The sequence below is a fragment of the Myxine glutinosa genome, chromosome 2, assembly GCF_964187855.1.
Source record: "Myxine glutinosa chromosome 2, kmMyxGlut1.1, whole genome shotgun sequence".
In the NCBI taxonomy this organism is placed as follows: Eukaryota; Metazoa; Chordata; class Myxini; order Myxiniformes; family Myxinidae; genus Myxine; species Myxine glutinosa.
In genome coordinates this window covers 89376427-89395773 of record NC_136262.1, presented here as the reverse complement: position 1 = coordinate 89395773, position 19347 = coordinate 89376427, and the positions used below count along the sequence as shown (strand labels likewise).

The 19347-nt window shown below is 49.9% G+C and overlaps 1 protein-coding gene across 1 annotated transcript; it reads right to left on the bottom strand.

The window, feature by feature from the left end:
* Nucleotides 1-1942: 1942 nt before the first annotated feature.
* Nucleotides 1943-16816, bottom strand: PARS2 (prolyl-tRNA synthetase 2, mitochondrial). The gene is made up of 6 exons (XM_068107812.2): nt 16704-16816; nt 8068-8464; nt 7682-7882; nt 4136-4466; nt 2632-2873; nt 1943-2524 (listed from the first exon to the last, which is right to left on the bottom strand). The coding sequence occupies exons 1-6, from the start codon at nt 16799-16801 to the stop codon at nt 2207-2209; spliced, it is 1587 nt and encodes a 528-aa protein (XP_067963913.2). The 5' UTR covers nt 16802-16816; the 3' UTR covers nt 1943-2206.
* Nucleotides 16817-19347: the final 2531 nt, after the last annotated feature.

The following is a 19347-nucleotide window of genomic DNA, read 5'->3' as shown; positions in this document are numbered from 1 at the left end:
CAAGGGCCACCCTCAAATCATTTTCCATAGACGAACACACTTTTGGTCAACAACTCTTGGTATTTGTCCTGATTGTCTGCTGCAAGTTTTGCACGAAGCTGGCATAATATTCCTGTTTTGGTAGTTTTGTGAGGCCTCAGTAGGATTTATTTTGCTTCTTGGAAAATCAAGACGATGATCGTCCCAGCTGAGGCTTGGGTGCAAAATTTATTGGGTGGTGCTAATCCCTTGTAGTTGCTGGTTGCATCATTTTCTGGGAGCACGGCTGCTGCTGATGCAATGCATCTTTATATCCAGTCATCTGGTACTCATTGTGCCAACCTTGGAAGGATGACAGGCTGAGTCAACCCACCTGGTGTTATTTTAACGGCACGATCGGCGCTCAAACTCAAGATCCTATGATCATAAGCCGGCCACCTTAACCATGAGGTTAAGGGAGCATGAGAATAATCTGGGAGCATGAGAACACCATGAGCCTTAGTGGAGGTAATGTATCTGAACCTTCAGAAGACATTTGAAAAGGTGTCACAGAGCTGTTTGGCTTGTGGAGTGGTTGGTCAGGTAACTAACTGGATTTAAAGCTGTGTTGGTGAATTTTTTTTGTGTCTATAATCGAGGCCCATGGAAGAGCTGGAACACGTATCAGAATGCAACATACCAAAAGGAACATCATGAGAAGGGGGAAACGCCAACAGCAGGGCGGAGGGAAAAAATAGATGGAGACGGACAAACAATGAATGTGGGTAATGATGAGGAGGAAGGGAGAATGCAAGGGGGGACAAGATGGATACAGAAGCAAAATTTGTGTGGGATGGGTGTTGAAAAGATCATGGCTTTGGATGGGGGATGATCTGAGATGGTGGTGAACAGCTGTGTTGAAGACCGTGTGAAGAATGAGATTGAAAAGAATGTGGAAGGCGGATCCACAGACAGGCTAAACGAGGAATTAATGAGTGGCGGTGAGCAGTGTTCCTGGATTTCGGGAGTTTCACTAGAAGGGGATTGTGGGTGTACTGCATTCGCTCTTCAGTTACCTGGGGAGATGGTTGGATAAAGCATGGCTGAGGATGTTGAGTCGGCGACTGGCTTTGTATGCTAACTTTGAAATGTGGTTTGCTCAAGGAAGATCATGGCTGATGGTGAGAACCAGTTATTTGAGTAGAGTGAATGATCTTCTCTGAGAAGGTTGAAAAAGTAGATAGGAGGGTTTGCTGTGCAGTCCTTTCGGACAGAGATTGTGAGTGTGTGGGATTTATCAGGGTTAAAAGACAAACAAAGTGTTTGACCAGTTTGTGATTCTGTCAAGGTCTGAAGAGAGAGGGAAGAGGTTGCTGCCTGTCTGTCAGGATGAGGGATGTCACGGCAGAGGGTGAAGTCGTCAAAAAGATAAAGAGGATTTTCTAGAGTCAGAGACAACATTGATGAATATCAGGAATAGGACTGAACCCAGAACATTGCCTTGGGGCCCTCCAGCCTAGACAGAGTGGAGATTAAAGGATTTCGATGACTGCCACACATTGGCTACAAGAGTAGAGGAAGTCAGTAAGCCATATGTGGAGTTGGCCTTGGATGCCATAGGCAGGGAGTTTGGAGAGCAAGGCAGAAAGGGAGGGGGGGGGTGGGAGGGCGGGTATTGTAATTTGCTTTGTCTGTCCATCTGCCATGCTATCACCTCCTAAACTGTTGTGCAGATGTAATGGTAGTTATGATCACCACATGGCAAGGTGAGAGAGCAGTCTTATTTTTGACCCACCCCCTGGGATGGGGTCAAAGGGTCAAACACCAAATATGCAATTATGGGTACATTTGAAAACATTTTTTCATGAAACGTATATGCAATCAATATTGGGGGGCACATGAAATATGTCACAATTTTATGGATAGACCCCCCCCCCCCCAGGTCATGCATGCCCCAGTGGGTAGGGACTTGGGATCACAGGGGTCAAAACAGAAGATTTATTAAACTCAATTGCATATTGGGTCATTCCTGGTGGAACATTTTGCCATCTTTCAACTTGTGGATTTGTGATGGCGTGCCATCGACTTCGCTCTTGTTAAATTAAATTTGCAACAGGTGTTTATTTAACCACAATATTATATTTGCACCATACCTATCACCATAATAGATTTGTCAAATTCACACAAATAGTTGTACATTTACTCAAAGTTCAGTAAATGTTGTCTTTTGCTGCCCATACATTTGTCTCTACATCATTTGTTTCGCCAAGAACCTCACTGCTTCCTCCAGTGAGAGGAAGTGTGAATTACTTCCTTGCTGAAAAACAATTTCAACTTCTCCGGGTTTTTCAATTGCGTGCTTTGCCACCACAACTGTGGCTGGGGCACCAAGGCGTTTGGCGTCAATCACACGTCTACCCACGGTGAGTGAAGTCCGGTCGTCAAGAAGAAGCGTGCTCCGCAGGGCCGGAGAGGTATTTGCGAGAGCATCGTACACCTCTTCAGCTCGACCCTGCCCGAGTGCGGCCTCCTCCCGGCTTCCGGCTTTTGGTCCGACAACCACGACCTGCAGAAAGATCATACATGAGATAGTTCTATCACTAGATGTCTGGATACATAATTGGGCTGGTTATTTTTGCATCCTCTCTACTTGTTTAACTGACGACATTGTACCTGAAAGGGAGCGATCACCTTCGGCCAAACGAGGCTCCTGTTTTCTGACAGCGTCTCCACTGCAGCTGCCAAAATCCGGGTCAGGCCGAGGCCAAAACAGCACATATGCAAAGGGCTTGGAGAATGTTCAGGTCTTGTGGACAAGGCACCCAGAGCAGCCGAGTAGCGTTCGCCCAAACGGAATGCGTGGCCTAATTCCACAGCGCGTTTAGTATGCATTGGGCCGCCACATTTTGAGCACACTATAGGTAGAAATCGTTTAACAAAAACAAAAAACATTAGCCTGTGGTATGAAACATCAATTTACATATCGAAAACTTCCCGAACTAGAACGGCACTCAGTAGAGAGCATACCTCCGCCAGGTGAACAGTTTACATTTTGTATCCTAGAGTAGACCAGAAAATCACAATACAAAATCACATTTAATCAAAATCATCCGTCCACAACTTTTTGAGCTTTCCTGCTATGTATCGTTTTGGCCCTATCTCCCAATGGTGAAGAATCACTTTAAAAATTCCACTAGCCGGATCAGGATCCAGATCTTCACCAAAATTGAATCGATTCTTCCTCGTCACACACACACCCGGTCCACCAAGTTTCGTCCAAATCCTCCATAACTTTTTGAGATATCCTGCTATGTATCGTTTTGGCCCTATCTCCCAATGGTGAAGAATCTCTTTAAAAATTCCACTAGCCGGATCAGGATCCGGATCTTCACTGAAATTGAATCGATTCTTCCTTGTAACACACACCCGGTCCACCAAGTTTCGTCCAAATCCTCCATAACTTTTTGAGATATCCTGCTATGTATCGTTTTGGCCCTATCTCCCAATGGTGAAGAATCTCTTTAAAAATTCCACTAGCCGGATCAGGATCCGGATCTTCACTGAAATTGAATCGATTCTTCCTTGTAACACACACCCGGTCCACCAAGTTTCGTCCAAATCCTCCATAACTTTTTGAGATATCCTGCTATGTATCGTTTTGGCCCTATCTCCCAATGGTGAAGAATCTCGAAAAATTCCACTAGCCGGATCAGGATCCGGATCTTCACCAAAATTGAATCGAATCTTCCTTGTAACACACACCCGGTCCACCAAGTTTCGTCCAAATCCTCCATAACCTTTTGAGATATCCTGCTATGTATCATTTTTGGCCCGATCTCCCAATGGTGAAGAATCACTAAAAAAAATTCAGTAGCCGGATCCGAATCCTCATCAAAATCGAATCATTTCGTCCGTGTCACATACACTACCTCTCTGCCAAATTTCGTCCGAATCCGTGCACAACTTTTTGAGATATCTTGTTCACAAACAAACAAACAAACAGACAGGCAGACAAGGGTGAAAACATAACCTCCATCCACCTTTGGTGGCAGAGGTAATAAATGCTGTAATAAGTTGATGCTTCTTCATTTTATATTTTTAGATTAAGAAACGAGCTATATCATGAGCTGCGCTCAGAGACATCTTTCCACCCCCTCCCATGCAAAATGATCCTTACTATCCATGCTATTCTGGGGTGACTGCACAGCCTCTATATTGGCTGCTCGGCCACAGTCTTCACATAAGAGCAGCTCATCTTCCCCAAGAGATGATGGCAAAAGGAACTCGTGAGAAATTTCACCTCCCATCGCACCCACAGCTGCCTCAGCCACCACCACAGGCAAGTTTAGTCTGTGGAATATGCGTGTATATGACGCCAATATGGCAGCATATGATTCTTCGGCACTACTGGACGAGACGTCAAAAGTGTAGAGATCTTTCATCGTAAACTCCCTGGCTCTGAGCGGCCCAGCACGGGGTCTTAGCTCGTCCCGGAACTTTGTGGTGACCTGGACAGAGAAGAGATGCATACTTTTTTTTTTCTCCATAGAGTTATGGGGATTTATGAGTGCATCACTGCCTTTTCATATGCAAAGAGTATTTAGGTGCTGATCCAAGATGCCGTGAGGGCATTACCAATCACAATGTGGACTGGCATCATGTATATACCAGATCGGGTGGAGCAAGCAGGAAGATTATCCCCTCCCCAAAGGATTGACGTAGAAACTGTGTTTACTGACAATCCTATTTTTACATGGTAATTCTTCTGAGAAGATCAGATTCTCAAATCTAAGAATAGAAATCCACAATAATGATGCCTTCAACTGTATTTGAGCTCACATCTCCTGGAATGCTAATCCAGTGTTCTTACTAAAAAACCACCACACAACCGATAATGTGACAGGACAAGTATACAATGCATACAACTGCTTAATAAGCTATTCAAGAATCCCATTTTAACAGTTAGTGTCATCAGAGAGTATTCACACCTTTTGATTTTTTTTCACATTTTGTTGTGTTACAGCCTGAATTTAAAATGGATTTAATTTAGTTTTTTGTCACGGATCTACACATATTACTCCATAATGTCAAAGTGGAATTTTTTTTCCAGAAATTCTTACACTGGATCTTACACTGAAATTCTTACATTCTTACACTGAACACTGGATCAAAATGAAATACAGAAATATCTAATTTACACACGTATTCAACCCCGTGGCAATACTTCGTAGAAGCGCCTTTGGAAGTGATTACAGCTTTGAGTCTTCTCGGGTGTGTCTGTATCATCTTTGCACATCTGGATTGGGGGAGTTTCTCCCATTCTTCCTTGCAGATTTGCTCAAGCTTTGTTAAGTTGGATGGGGAGCATCAGTGAACAGCAATCTTCAAGTCCATTCACAGATTCTCAATGGGATTCAAGTCTGGGCTTTGGCTGGTTCACTCAAGGCTTTTCACGTTCTTGTTCTGAAGCCATTCCAGTGTTGCTTTGGCTGTATGATTAGGGTCATTCGCCTGTTGGAATGTCAATCTTCACCACAGTCTAAAGTCTTTTGCACTCTGAAGCAGGTTCTCCTCAATGATTTGCCTGTATTTAGCTCCATTCATTGTTTCCTCTATCCTTACAAGTCTCCCAGTCCCTGCTGCTAAAAAGCACCTCCATAGCATGATGCTTCCACCACCATGCTTCACAGTATGGATGGTGTTAGATGGGTGATGAGCTGTGCTCGGTTTCCACCAGACGTAGCACTTTGCATTCAGACCAAAGAGTTCAATTTTCATCTCATCAGACTACAGAATCTTTTGCCTTGTGCCTAGAGTCTTTCAAATGACTACAGGCATGGTCATGTGCCTTTTTCTTAGGAGTGGCTTCCTTCTGGCCACTCTCCCATAAAGACTAGATTTGTGAAGTGCTGCAGAGACTGTTGTCCTTCCGGCAGGTTCTCCCATCGCAGCCAAGGAACTCTGCAGTTCTGTCAGAGTATTCATTGGGTTCTTGGTCACCTCCCTGACCAAGGTCCTTTTTGCTCGGTTGCTCGGTTTGGTCGGACGGCCAGCTCTAGGAAGAGTCTGGGTAGTTCCATATTCTTTCCATTTTCTAATGATGGAGCTCACTGTGCTCCTGGGAACTTTCAACACTCTATAAATCATTTTATACCATTCCTCAGATCTATGCCTCCTCACAATTCTATTTTGGAGTTCTACGGTCAGTTCCTTGGACTTAATGGTGGAGTTTCTGCTCTCACATTCACTGTCTACTGTAGGACCTTGTATAGAAAGTTGTGTTTCTTTCTAAATCATGTCCAATCAATTGAATTGGCCACAGATCGACTCAAATAAAGTTATAGAGACATCTCAAGGATAGCCAAAGGAAAATGGATGCACTCGAGCTCAATTTGGAGTGTCATAGCAAAGGGGTTGAATACTTATTGACTCAATACATTCCAACTTTTCATTTTTAATGATCTTGTTACGATTTACCATCCTTCTCCCAGCAGTTGTTAGGGCAGGAATTTGGAACTTGGCCATGGTGCTGGGCCTGCCGGCGATAGCTCGCTTACTCTTTGCAAAGGAATCCGTGGGGTCTTTAATGTCCAAATAATGCTGGCAGATGTGATGCCCTTTTAACGTTCATCTGGGGGACGGCACACATCCTGCCCATGAAATCACCAGAATGACAGTTTTATAGTTGGGTCGGGCTATTCAAACCCAGGCTAGACAGCTTAGATGTGAGTGTGCATATCTCTAAGCCATCCCCCCCCACCCCCTCCATCCCCTCAAAATGTCTACTCGAGCCAAATTCCAACAGTTTATATATACAGTGTATATATATATTGTATACAAGATCGAGGCTCGTGTAAGAGCTAGCACATTAAACACAAAAAACATAAACGGACACATAATACGTATAATAAAGGGAGGGGGGACAAGATTGGGAGAGAGGGGGAAGCACACAAGCACAACAGTAGAGAACAAGGACATCGGGAGATCTGTGGAAGGCTGGGGTGGGCAGGAAGGGGGTACACGGTATAAAACAAATTGACACTACCAGGGATTTCAGGAATGAAGTCGGAGATTGAAAGAGGTGGATTTGGGGTGTATTAACAAGAGTAATAGCCTGGTGTTGGCTTCGCGGTTAGGGTGCCAGCTTGGGATCCGAGGATCCTGGGTTCGAATCCTGGTCAATCGCTGAATTAACACCAGGGGGGTTTACTCAGCCTGTCATCCTTCCGAGGTCGGCAAATTGAGTACCACTTCACTGGTAATTCCCTGTGTGTCGCAAGAGGCGACTAACAGGGTTGGCGGCAGGAAGGGCATCCGGCCATAAAACATTGCTTCAAAAAGGGGGCCACGGTGCCCGAAAAAGGCCAACCCCTGCTCTGCGGGGAAAAATGGCCTCTAAAGGTGGTTCTAACAAGGGTAGAAAAGATCAAGGTTTTGGAAGGGGGAAGATAAGAGATGGTGGTGAACAGCTGTTTTAAATACCTGGAGGGAGGAGTGGGATTGAAGAGAGTGAGGGAGTTTGTTCCAGAGGTGGGAGAAAAGAGGAATGAAGGAGTGAAGGTGAGCAGAGTCTTGATTTTGGCGTGGTCATCTTTGGCGAGTACACAGTCAGTAGAGTCTTCACATCCAAAGTACAGTTACATGTACACATTCCACCTGTTGTGGAATTTTCTTTCTATTGCTTCAGACCCTCAAACGATTATGCCAAAACGGCTCTTCTTACCTGGTAGAGACGTATGGGGAGCTGTGATGGAGGTATGTGTCCCTTGGAAGCGACAAGAGTTGTAACAGCTTCTTCATGCGTTGGGGAAAGGCAAAGCTTTGCTCTTTTCCGGTCTTGAAGGCGGAACAGCTCATCACCAAATTCTGACCATCGGCCTGACGCTTGCCATGGTGCCGCCGGGCAAAGCAGCGACAGTGATATCTAGAAAAATTGCCTTCACAGTTCACTTCAATTAGTCTCCACATACATCATCCACTTAGAATTCTTTGAATAATACCTTATACTTATGACATGTATAAGGTCATAACTTATGACTTATACCTCGCACTATTATGCTTGCACTATTTTATAAACACTACACCCTCCCCACATCAATGCCTGCTTACCTTTTGTGCTCCCAATGCTTCCATCTCCGCATCAATCTCCTGTTCAAGGCGCTGCAGTGCTCGCACAGCCAGAGGAAGCAGGTGAAAGAGGCCTGGTCCAACACTTTGCCACAACACACCTTCTCCCAGCTCAAATTGTCTTGGGCTCACTTTTTTGTCTTTCACGTCTACATCAGAATGACATTGACCCACCTCATCTTTTAGCTCTGCCTCTAAATGTCCATTTTCAGTTTTTTCAAATTCTGCTTTAACAGCGGGTAACATCCCCCATTGACTGAGTGGTGGATACAGGCGTGAAGCGACAGTGCGCCATGCAGGTCGAGTACAGCGTTGAGCAGACTGCATGCTGCAAGCAGTTGATCGTAACAGGAGCGGTCGAAGCAGAGATGTCATTGAACTGCACATCATCATACATCACACATCACAAAGAGTAAACTCGAGCAATTTGTTGTCATAAAAGGCAAACGTTTCTGGTTTCTAACTAGTTCTACGTGTTACAGAAATATATTTTAGCCACGTGCTGTAAAGTTGAACTTGTACCTCGTTTTTATTTTTGCAATAACCACTTTTGTTCATGATTGGTGATGGCACGCACATTATACAGCAGCAATCTTAACATTGCACAAACACACCTTGCAAAATTTATCGCATTAGTAAAAGTTCTTTATTTTTACGGCGTAGACCGTAGGGCAAAGCCGTCTACAGTAGTGTTTGTCTGTCCGTATGTATGTATGTATGTCCCTCACAAACGTACACCAATCAGAGATGAGGATCTGGTCACATGACAGGGGTGATGTGATGTGATTACATCTGTGATGGCATTACGGCATAGGACAGCTGACTCCACACACCACCATTTTGATTTATATGCTGTTCAGGCCGAACATATCGTCGAACCTGTCATATATCACAATCGCCATGCTCTACCTTTACGTTTTTCTTTCAGTGTGAAACACAAACAAACCTATTGTTAAAATGACCATCAAATATCAAAAGCATAGCCATTACGGGTCTTCCAACGGCACAGTACGTATAGGCCTTAGGCTTCATGCCTTCATGCCTCACCTTCAGGCTGCTTCAGGCAAATTAGTCCAAGTTTCTTCACACAGTTAACACAGTTTCTCTTAGCCCTTCACCTAGAATGGCTGTATGCCTTGTCTGGGGCAATATCCATTAAACAAAAAAACAAACAAAAAAAACAGTAGTTTCGTTTTTGTCATAATAATAATAACGTTAATAATAATGATATAGTAAATATAATCATAAACCTGCAATCCCTTTGTGGTGACTGCAAAGTTACTGGATTGAAGCGGTGTATGGTTCATATGAGAAGTGGTGTACTAATTATTGAGGGAGTAAGGAAGTAGCCTCGATTTATTAATACAGTGAAGGAACTGCGCTCCAACGCGAGTCGAAAGAATTGACGCGACCAAAGACGGAATTCGTCCGAGTTGCTTTATTGAAACAAAACAGCTCAGGTATTCTGACAAGCCCGTTTTTCGGGCAACAATATATATACACATTTATGTCGGGAAGTTTGCCCGGCAAAAGCTATACCGGGCATGCCCGGGTATCAAGGGCGAGCCTTGGAAAGGCGAGTCTGGACCTGCCCGGGCGTGTTTGGCTGCGGCCTGGCAAGTCGAGGCTGGGCGTGCCCGGGCGCTCTGGGCGAGCACTGGAAAGGCGATAGCGGGCATGCCCGGACGCTCTGGGCGAGCCCTGGAAAGGCGATAGCGGGCATGCCCGGACGCTCTGGGCGAGCCCTGGAAAGGCGATAGCGGGCATGCCCGGACGCTCTGGGCGAGCCCTGGAAAGGCGATAGCGGGCATGCCCGGACGCTCTGGGCGAGCCCTGGAAAGGCGAGAGCGGGCATGCCCGGGAAAGACGAGACCGGGCGTGCCCGGGAGGTTCGGGCGTGCCCGGGAACAGTGAGTCCGGGCATGCCCGGGAGAGGCGCGTCTGGCCGTGTTCTGGCCGGTGCAAGGCGATTATGTACATCCAGCGGTAACCGCTACACACGCCCCTCCAGAATCGACCTGCACCGGCAGGGTCAATTTAAGGGGGGTCCGGATGACCCGGCCGAAGCGACCCCTGGAGGGTCGTGGGGAGGGGTCTGACGTGGTGGTGGGTGGTCGAGCGGGGGGAACTGTGGACGGGGGGCGGCCTCGCCGCGGAGGAAGGGCCAACCGTGGTGGTCGGTCGACGTCCATGTGCGCCGGTTTGAGGCGGTCCACAGAAATCCGGTCCGGCCGGCCGCCGAAGTCGACGATGAAAGACTTGTCGCCCCGTCGCAGGACCCGGAAGGGCCCGTCGTACGGCGGCCGGAGTGGCCCCCGGTGCGCGTCATGACGCACAAAGACGTACTCCGCTGTGCGAAGCGCCGGGGGGACGTAGGACTGGGGGCCACCGTGGCGGGACGTCGGCACGGGGGCAAATCGTCGGGCGGCCTCCTGGAGGTCCGAGCGCTGGCGAGCGGCGGACCAGGGACTGGTAGCGTCAGGCACAAATTCGCCCGGGACGCGGAGTGGCTGGCCGTAGACGAGCTCGGCGGCGGACGCCTGGAGGTCTTCCTTGGGGGCCGTGCGAAGGCCCAAAAGGACCCACGGCAGCCGGTCGGCCCAACCGTCGTCCTGAAGGCCGGCCATGAGTGCGGCCTTCATGGAGCGGTGAAACCGCTCGCACAACCCATTGGCTTGGGGGTGGTAGGCCGTGGTGCGGTGCAGCGTGACCCCCAACGAACGGGCGACCGCGCCCCAAAGCTCAGACGTGAACTGTGGGCCGCGGTCGGACGAGATGTCCGCTGGTGCGCCGAAGCGCGCGACCCAGGTGGCGATGAACGCCTGCGCCACGTCGGCGGTGGTGGTGGAGGTGAGGGGCACGGCCTCCGGCCACCTGGTGGTCCTGTCCACCATGGTGAGCAGGTGGGTGAACCCCCGCGAGGGGGGCAGGGGACCCACCAGGTCCACGTGGACGTGGTCGAAACGCCGTTCAGGCACGGCGAAAGGTGCCAGCGGGGCCTGGGTGTGGCGGTGGACCTTGGCTCGCTGGCAGGCCGTGCAGGCGTTGGCCCAGTCGCGGATGTTTCGTCGAAGGCCGTGCCAGACGAAACGCGCCGACACCAGCTTCTGAGAAGCTTTCCGGCCCGGGTGAGAAAGGCCGTGGATGGAGGCGAAGATGCGGCGCTGCCAGGAAACGGGCACGATGGGGCGCGGCTGGCCCTGGGAGACGTCGCAGAGCAGGACGGTGCCCGCGAAGGGGATGTCGGCCAGGCGGAGGCCCGTGTCCGCCACGCGGAGTGCCTGCACCGAGGCGTCGGTGGTCTGGTCGGCCGCCATGAGCGTGAAGTCCACGCCGAGGTGGACCGCGTTCGCGCTGGCCCGCGAAAGGCAGTCGGCCACGGCGTTGTCTTTGCCGGCGACGTGCTGGATGTCCGTGGTGAACTCCGACACGGCGGAGAGGTGGCGCTGCTGGCGGGCCGACCACGGCTCCGTGACCTTAGCCATTGCGTAGACCAACGGCTTGTGGTCGACGAAAGCCGTGAACGGGCGGCCCTCCAGGAGGTGTCGGAAATGGCGAACGGCCAGGAATAGCCCGAGCAGCTCGCGGTCGAACGTGCTGTAGTTTAACTCGTTCGGCCGGAGTTGCCGGCTGAAAAAAGCGAGTGGCTGCCAAACCCCGTCCACCCATTGCTCATGGACGGCGCCCACCGCGTAGTTGGAGGCGTCCGTAGTGAGGGCGATGGGCGCGTTGAGCACCGGGTGAGCCAGCAGCGTTGCGTCGGCGAGGGCCCGTTTGGCACTGGCGAAAGCCGCGTCCATGGCCGCGGACCAAACAATGTCATGCTTGGCCGGCTTGCCCCGGAGGGCCTCGTAAAGGGGCCGCATGAGCTGAGCAGCGCGGGGCACGAATCGGTGATAAAAATTCACCATGCCGAGGAACTCTTGGAGGGCCTTGATGGAACGGGGACGCGGGAACGTGGTGATGGCCTCGACCTTGGTCGGCAGCGGCACGGCCCCGGTCTTGGTGATGCGGTGGCCCAAAAAGTCAACGGTCGTCGCGCCGAAGTGGCATTTGACCGGGTTGACAATTAAGCCGTGCTCGCTGAGGCGACCGAACAGTGTTCGGAGGTGGAGGAGGTGCTCGGCGCGGGACGTGCTGGCGACGAGGATGTCGTCCACATAGACGAAAAGAAACGGCAGGTCGCGCAGCACGCCGTCCATCAAGCGCTGGAACGCCTGGGCCGCGTTCTTGAGGCCAAACGGCATCCGCAAAAATTCGAACAGGCCGAACGGCGTGATGACGGCCTTCTTCGGGACGTCGGCCGCCCGGACAGGTACCTGGTGGTAGCCCCGTATCAGGTCAATTTTCGAAAAGATGACCCGTCCCGCCAAACGGGCGGAAAAGTCCTGAATATGCGGGATCGGGTACCTGTCGGGGGTGGTAGCGTCATTGAGACGGCGGTAGTCGCCACACGGGCGCCATCCACCCCCCGGCTTTGGCACGATGTGCAGTGGCGAGGCCCACGCGCTATCGGAGCGCCGCACGATGCCGAGGTGCTCCAACGCGTCGAATTCGGCCTTTGCCACGGCGAGCTTGGCTGGGTCGAGGCGGCGGGCCCTGGCGTAGACCCGCGGGCCCGTAGTGGGTATGTGGTGCTCGATCCCGTGCCGCACTGCGACGGCCGAAAACGTCGGCCGCGTGAGGGCCGGGAATTCCACGAGCAGGCGAGCGAACTCGTTCGTTGCCGGGAGGGCGCACGCCAGTTCGGTCGGCGCGGAGCTGCTCATTGTGCACGCCAGGGAGCTGAAGGTCTCGGCGTGGACAAGGCGACGTCGTTTGACGTCGACCAGCAGCCCGTGCGCGCAGAGGAAGTCGGCGCCCAGCAAAGCCACGGGGACGCTGGCGGTAACAAAAGTCCATTGAAAGCGCTGGCTGCCGAAGCAGAGGGTGACGACGCGTGGGCCGAAAGTGCGTATGGCCGAGCCATTAGCAGCGACCAAAGAGGGGCCGCAAACTGCGTCCAGCCTGTCCTGCTCGGAGGCAGGTATGACGCTCAGTTGGGCGCCGGTGTCGCACAGGAAACGCCGTCCAGACGCTTTGTCCCGAATAAACAGCAAGTTGCCCGAGTGGCCGGCGCTCATGGCTGGGAATGAACGCCGGCCCGGCCGTTTCCCGACCTGCCGAAAGTGCACGGGGGCCAGCACGTCCGAGCCTTGTGTCCGAAACTGGCATGGTAATAACACCACGCCCGGTCAGGTGGAGGCCCCGGCCGTCGTGTCGGAAGCGGGCGGTACGGCGTGGCGGCCGCCAGTTGCACCGGCAGTTCGGCCTCCAACCGCGCAGGGCGCTCGGGCGTCGTGGGCGTCGCCTCGGACGGCGGCGGGTTCCAGGTAACCGCGCCGATGTGCTGGCCCGCCGAGGAGATCTTATCGGCTTCCCTGGCGAGGGCGCGGGAATCCGTGATCAACGTGCCAGCCAGGGCGAGGCGTACCGGGTTAGGCAGCTGACGGAGGAACAGCTCCCGGAACAGGAATGCCGGAGAGTGCTCGCCGAGCAACGAGAGCATATAGTCCATGCGCTCGGACGGGCGCGTGTCGCCGAGCTCGGGCAGGTCAAGCAGGCGCCGTGCGCGTGCTGCCGGTGAGAGGGCGAAAGCGCCGAGGAGGAGCGTCTTCAGCGCGTCGTATTTGTCAGCAGCCGGCGGGTGCTGGAGGAGGCTCAAGGCGCGGGCTGCGGTGGCGGAACCGAGCGCCGCCACAACATGGTGGAAGCGGGTGTCGTCCGCGGTGATGCCTCGCAGGGCGAACTGGGAGTCCGCCTGGGCGAACCAAACAGCCGCGTGAGCCTCCCAGAAGGTAGGCAGTTTAAGCGTCACTGCCGTATCCATGTCGGTAGGTCACCAATGAAGGAACTGCGCTCCAACGCGAGTCGAAAGAATTGACGCGACCAAAGACGGAATTCGTCCGAGTTGCTTTATTGAAACAAAACAGCTCAGGTATTCTGACAAGCCCGTTTTTCGGGCAACAATATATATACACATTTATGTCGGGAAGTTTGCCCGGCAAAAGCTATACCGGGCATGCCCGGGTATCAAGGGCGAGCCTTGGAAAGGCGAGTCTGGACCTGCCCGGGCGTGTTTGGCTGCGGCCTGGCAAGTCGAGGCTGGGCGTGCCCGGGCGCTCTGGGCGAGCACTGGAAAGGCGATAGCGGGCATGCCCGGACGCTCTGGGCGAGCCCTGGAAAGGCGATAGCGGGCATGCCCGGACGCTCTGGGCGAGCCCTGGAAAGGCGAGAGCGGGCATGCCCGGGAAAGACGAGACCGGGCGTGCCCGGGAGGTTCGGGCGTGCCCGGGAACAGTGAGTCCGGGCATGCCCGGGAGAGGCGCGTCTGGCCGTGTTCTGGCCGGTGCAAGGCGATTATGTACATCCAGCGGTAACCGCTACAACAGCAACATAGTCTTCATAATAATAATAACGTTAATAATAATAATAAAGTAAATATAATCGTAACACTGTAATCCCTTTGTCGTGATTGAAAAATATTTAATACTTGCATTATTTGCCAACTGCTAACAGTTATCCACCCAGGTCATAAAGGTCTTCAACTAAAGTATCAAACAAGCCTGGCTATGCCGCTGTTAGACTTTCGGTCATGTTTTAGTCTTGTGTTCTCATGTGAAATCATCCAAACATGGGAGAGAGGTCGGTCGGACGTGGATTATTGCGAGCTTGGATTTGAGGCGGTGTATAAACGCTTTTCCATTCTCGCTGGGCTTGACTATATACCATAGTTATATGGCCCCACACACAATAAATATGTGAAATTAAAAGTGTTTGTCACTAAAAAGGTTAAACTTTTTTAATGTTTCATTTTGTTACAGGAAATCATCCAAGCCTGTGAGAGGTTGGTCTGACGTAGAAAGGAATTGTAGGCATACGGGAACTTACGTACTTTTAAAATTGGATAAAACGTGAATTAAAAATAGAGAATCAACAAATAGATATAAACTTGTCAAGGTCCATAACGTTGGTTATGTATTGTCCACATTTCAGACATGAAGTGAATTTTTTAGCATGTAAACTATTTGCTCAAAAAACCCGACTCGGTATTATACAATTTTTTTATGTTCTTCATAACCCTTTTATTCATGAAAATTAATAGCACAAACATGTTAATTAAGGGTAACGTTTGTGCAAATTTTAAACCTGAAATCACTAACCCTAATTTCCCCATAAGTTTGTGGATTTGCGGTTCACGGGGATTTTCAAGAACGTAATCCCCGCGAACGGCAAGGCCCTTCTGTATATACTTAGACACTGCGTGGTGTATCGTGTTCTATGAACTCAATAGTTACCCTCGCCAGAGGAGAGGGTGTTGCATTTGAGTCCGTTTGTTACTTGCGAAAATCGAAGATTTTTCAAGTACAGTATATTGATTGGTCTTGTGCGTTATTCTTTCTGTATGTATATCAGTTGCCTACAGGTCAAAATTTTCAACTGATCTTCACGAAACTTCACCAAATGGTAGAGTTGGTCATAAGCAATAAGCCTATTGTTTTTGGGGTCAAAAGGTCAATAGGTCAACATAGGCCAAAGGTCACCAACTTTGTCAAATTTCTAAAATCCTCAATTTTCATAAATTGACTTGAAATTTTAAGAGGATTTGCATATCTGGTCACTGAATTCAACCACCAAGTATTTTGGAGGTCAACATCGACCAGATTTCTAAAATCCTCAATTTTCATCTGATTGACTTTAAATTTCAAGAGGATTTGCATATCTGGTCACTGAATTCAACCATAAGTATTTTTTGAGGTCAACATAGGCCGAATTTCTAAAGTCTTCACTTTTCAAACAAAACTTCATCCGATCAAGATGAAATTTATTGAGCGTCATCTCGGGATAAATTGGTGGAAAAAGAAGAAGATAGTCACTGGTCACGTGGTTCGGCCGCCATATTTGTTTTAAAACAAAAGCCTTAAAAACCACAAAAACACGTCCTGGAGAGGGTCTGCAACCTGATTTCTCTTTCTTGGTTATCATGTGATTGAGATGCTGTTGCTGTTTATTCATTCCTCAAACGACAACACTTCATTCCTAAAAGATTTTAAAAACGCCCTGGTGGTGATGTCCCTGTGCCTGCCCCATTGTTCTGCCCCATTGTTCTCCCCCATTGTTCTCTCCTATCTCCACCCAAGTGAAATTGGGTAGATGGTAAAGAATGAATCATAGACGATTCGATTGACTGACAGATTGAATTAACGCGGATCGATTGGATTGCATGAAGCACAAGCATGATGGGCCAAATGACCTCTTCTTGCGTTCAACTTCCTTGTATTAAAACCGGTGCATGATCATGTTTGATTTTTCAATTTGCTCTGTGTCCAATGTCGGAGACACTGATATTGCCGAGGTTATCAGGATGTGACAAATTATACTTACGTCCTTTACAAATCACCATGGGTATGTTCGATTACCAATCAGCATGTAGAGCACTCGCCAAGCGGCTTAAGCGCTCTAACGGAACGGCTGGCTTAGCAAGCTGATTGGTAGTGGAACACCCCCAGTTCTTTGTGGTCATCAGGAATAGTAAAAGCAAACATCGTGATAAAACGTGTAAGAGAATATGAACTCACGTAGACCCCATATCTCGAAACCGCGGAACCGGAAGTACAATCGCTTCCGGTCTCTTCCAACATTGGCTCAGCTCAGCATCGGCTTGTTGTTGTTTCATGTCTCAATCCTAGGGACCGTTTACAAGCTGGTGTTTCTCCTCGTGCATTCTCGTGCATCGTGCATCTTACACCGACCAAAATCATGCAATTTAACGTCTGTGTAATTATCTACATATTACGTACGCACAACAGCGGAATTTTGGAATACCTTCGAACGTTCCAATAACCTTTCCCCAACTCCCGGTCTATACTGTCTCGTTGCCGTTTTGTGATCTTCCTACATTCAAATGTGGCTTGAACAAGCTGGGTATGTGACTTGCTTATCTTGTAAGAGCTGCTGCTCAGATGAGATAGCAAGCAGTGTAACCTGGGGTCAAGGAATATCCAAGACTAGACCCTTTTGCTACCCGCAGTACGGGCAGGAATTTTGATCAGGGTGCCGGAGATAACGCACCTCCTCTTCATTAAAGACATCATGGGATCTTGGAAATGAAAGATATTGCTCCTCTTGACAAAGTCCAGGGTGACAGTTTATACTTGGGTTGAGATTCGAACCCATACTAGACAATACACATCTCCAAGTCCAAGATTAAGTATCCTGCCAGCCATCACATAGAGTCATAGAAGATTGAAAATCGAAATGAGTTGAAAAGAGGGAGTCGGGGTGAGGTGTGCTGATGTCGCTCTCTAATAATGGTGTCGATGGGTGGGGGACAGGGGGACATGATGTCATGGTGGGCTGGCTTACCCAAGAGAATGACTGAATGAGTTGAAAAGAGGGTGCGGGGGGTGTCGGTGTGTGATGTGCTGATGTCGCTCTCTAATATTGGTGTGGTGTGGATGGGTGGGGGACAAGGGGACATGATGCCATGGTGGGCTGGCTTACCCAAGAGAATGACTGAATGAGTTGAAAAGAGGGTGCGGGGGGTGTCGGTGTGTGATGTGCTGATGTCGCTCTCTAATATTGGTGTCGATGGGTGGGGGACAGGGGGACATGATGTCATGGTGGGCTGGCTTACCCAAGAGAATGACTGAATGAGTTGAAAAGAGGGTGCGGGGGGGTGTCGGTGTGTGATGTGCTGATGTCGCTCTCTAATATTGGTGTCGATGGGTGGGGGACAGGGGGACATGATGTCATGGTGGGCTGGCTTACCCAAGAGAATGACTGAATGAGTTGAAAAGAGGGTGCGGGGGGTGTCGGTGGGTGGGGGACAGGGGGACATGATGTCATGGTGGGCTGGCTTACCCAAGAGAATGACTGAATGAGTTGAAAAGAGGGTGCGGGGGGTGTCGGTGTGTGATGTGCTGATGTCGCTCTCTAATATTGGTGTCGATGGGTGGGGGACAGGGGGACATGATGTCATGGTGGGCTGGCTTACCCAAGAGAATGACTGAATGAGTTGAAAAGAGGGTGCGGGGGGGTGTCGGTGTGTGATGTGCTGATGTCGCTCTCTAATATTGGTGTGGATGGGTGGGGGACAAGGGGACATGATGCCATGGTGGGCTGGCTTACCCAAGATGACGGATTGAGTTTAAAAGGGTGGAGTGGGGGTGTCGGGGTGTGCTGATGGAGATTTTACCCATATTTTCACTGCCTGCCGTTCCATTCTATCCATAATTCTATTCATTCATGAGATGTAACAACCTGTTTCCATTGCATTTTGATATATGGTACGAACGTACACGGTGTGGCCTTCATGTGCACTGTTTATATCAACATGGAGTGGAATTTCTCCCCAGATGAGCTGGCAGACCACCCTGTGAGGGACTATTTCGGATATCTACCTTAGCGGCTACAATTTAAAGATCTCATTAACCTGCAACAGGTGCCGAAACAGGGTGGATGTGTGCTAGGTAAGGTAACCCTTGTTGGTCAAGATCCCTGCAGCAAGTGATGGTGTGGGTGTAGCACAAGTTCATGCTCACCTTTCCAATCAAGGTGTTACTTGAGTATATTATATTTATAATTTAATATATTGTGGTGCTGCGCACACACGACTCGATTGCCAGAGAGGTAGGCCACAACGCGTTGGTACAACAGAGTCTTTATTCAAAGCTCGTACTTCAGCACTGGGCGGGGGCGGGCACGGGCTCGAGCTTCGAGCTCGCATATATGTCCCGAGGCCACGCCTAGTCCCCGGGCGTGGCCGATCGGTCGAAAGGCGGGGCATGTGCTTTCGCTCCCCGCCTGGACGCTCGCGCCACCCACTGGTGCGCGGAATTATTGCCCCTTGTGGCTTGTGCCCGCCACAATATATTGTGATCAGGATGAACTTTGTCCCCATGTGTTTTACAACGGGGGTTCCCAAAGTGGATTCGTGACATGTTCATACGAAGAAAAACTATTCAGATTAACCGTTAACTTGATCCTTCCGTATTCTTACACGTCACAACTCCCGCCCCCCCTTTCACTGACACACAAAGTAAAAATCGCCTTAAACAATCATCTCCTCTCGTTTAACTTCGTGGAAAGATTTTAAAATGTAATTTTTTAAATAACGATAGTAAAGTGGACAAATTGCAGTGTGAAAATAAAGTGGACAAATTGCAGTGTGAAAATTTTCTGCTAAAACTATCTTGTATACAAACGAATACATTTTAAAAA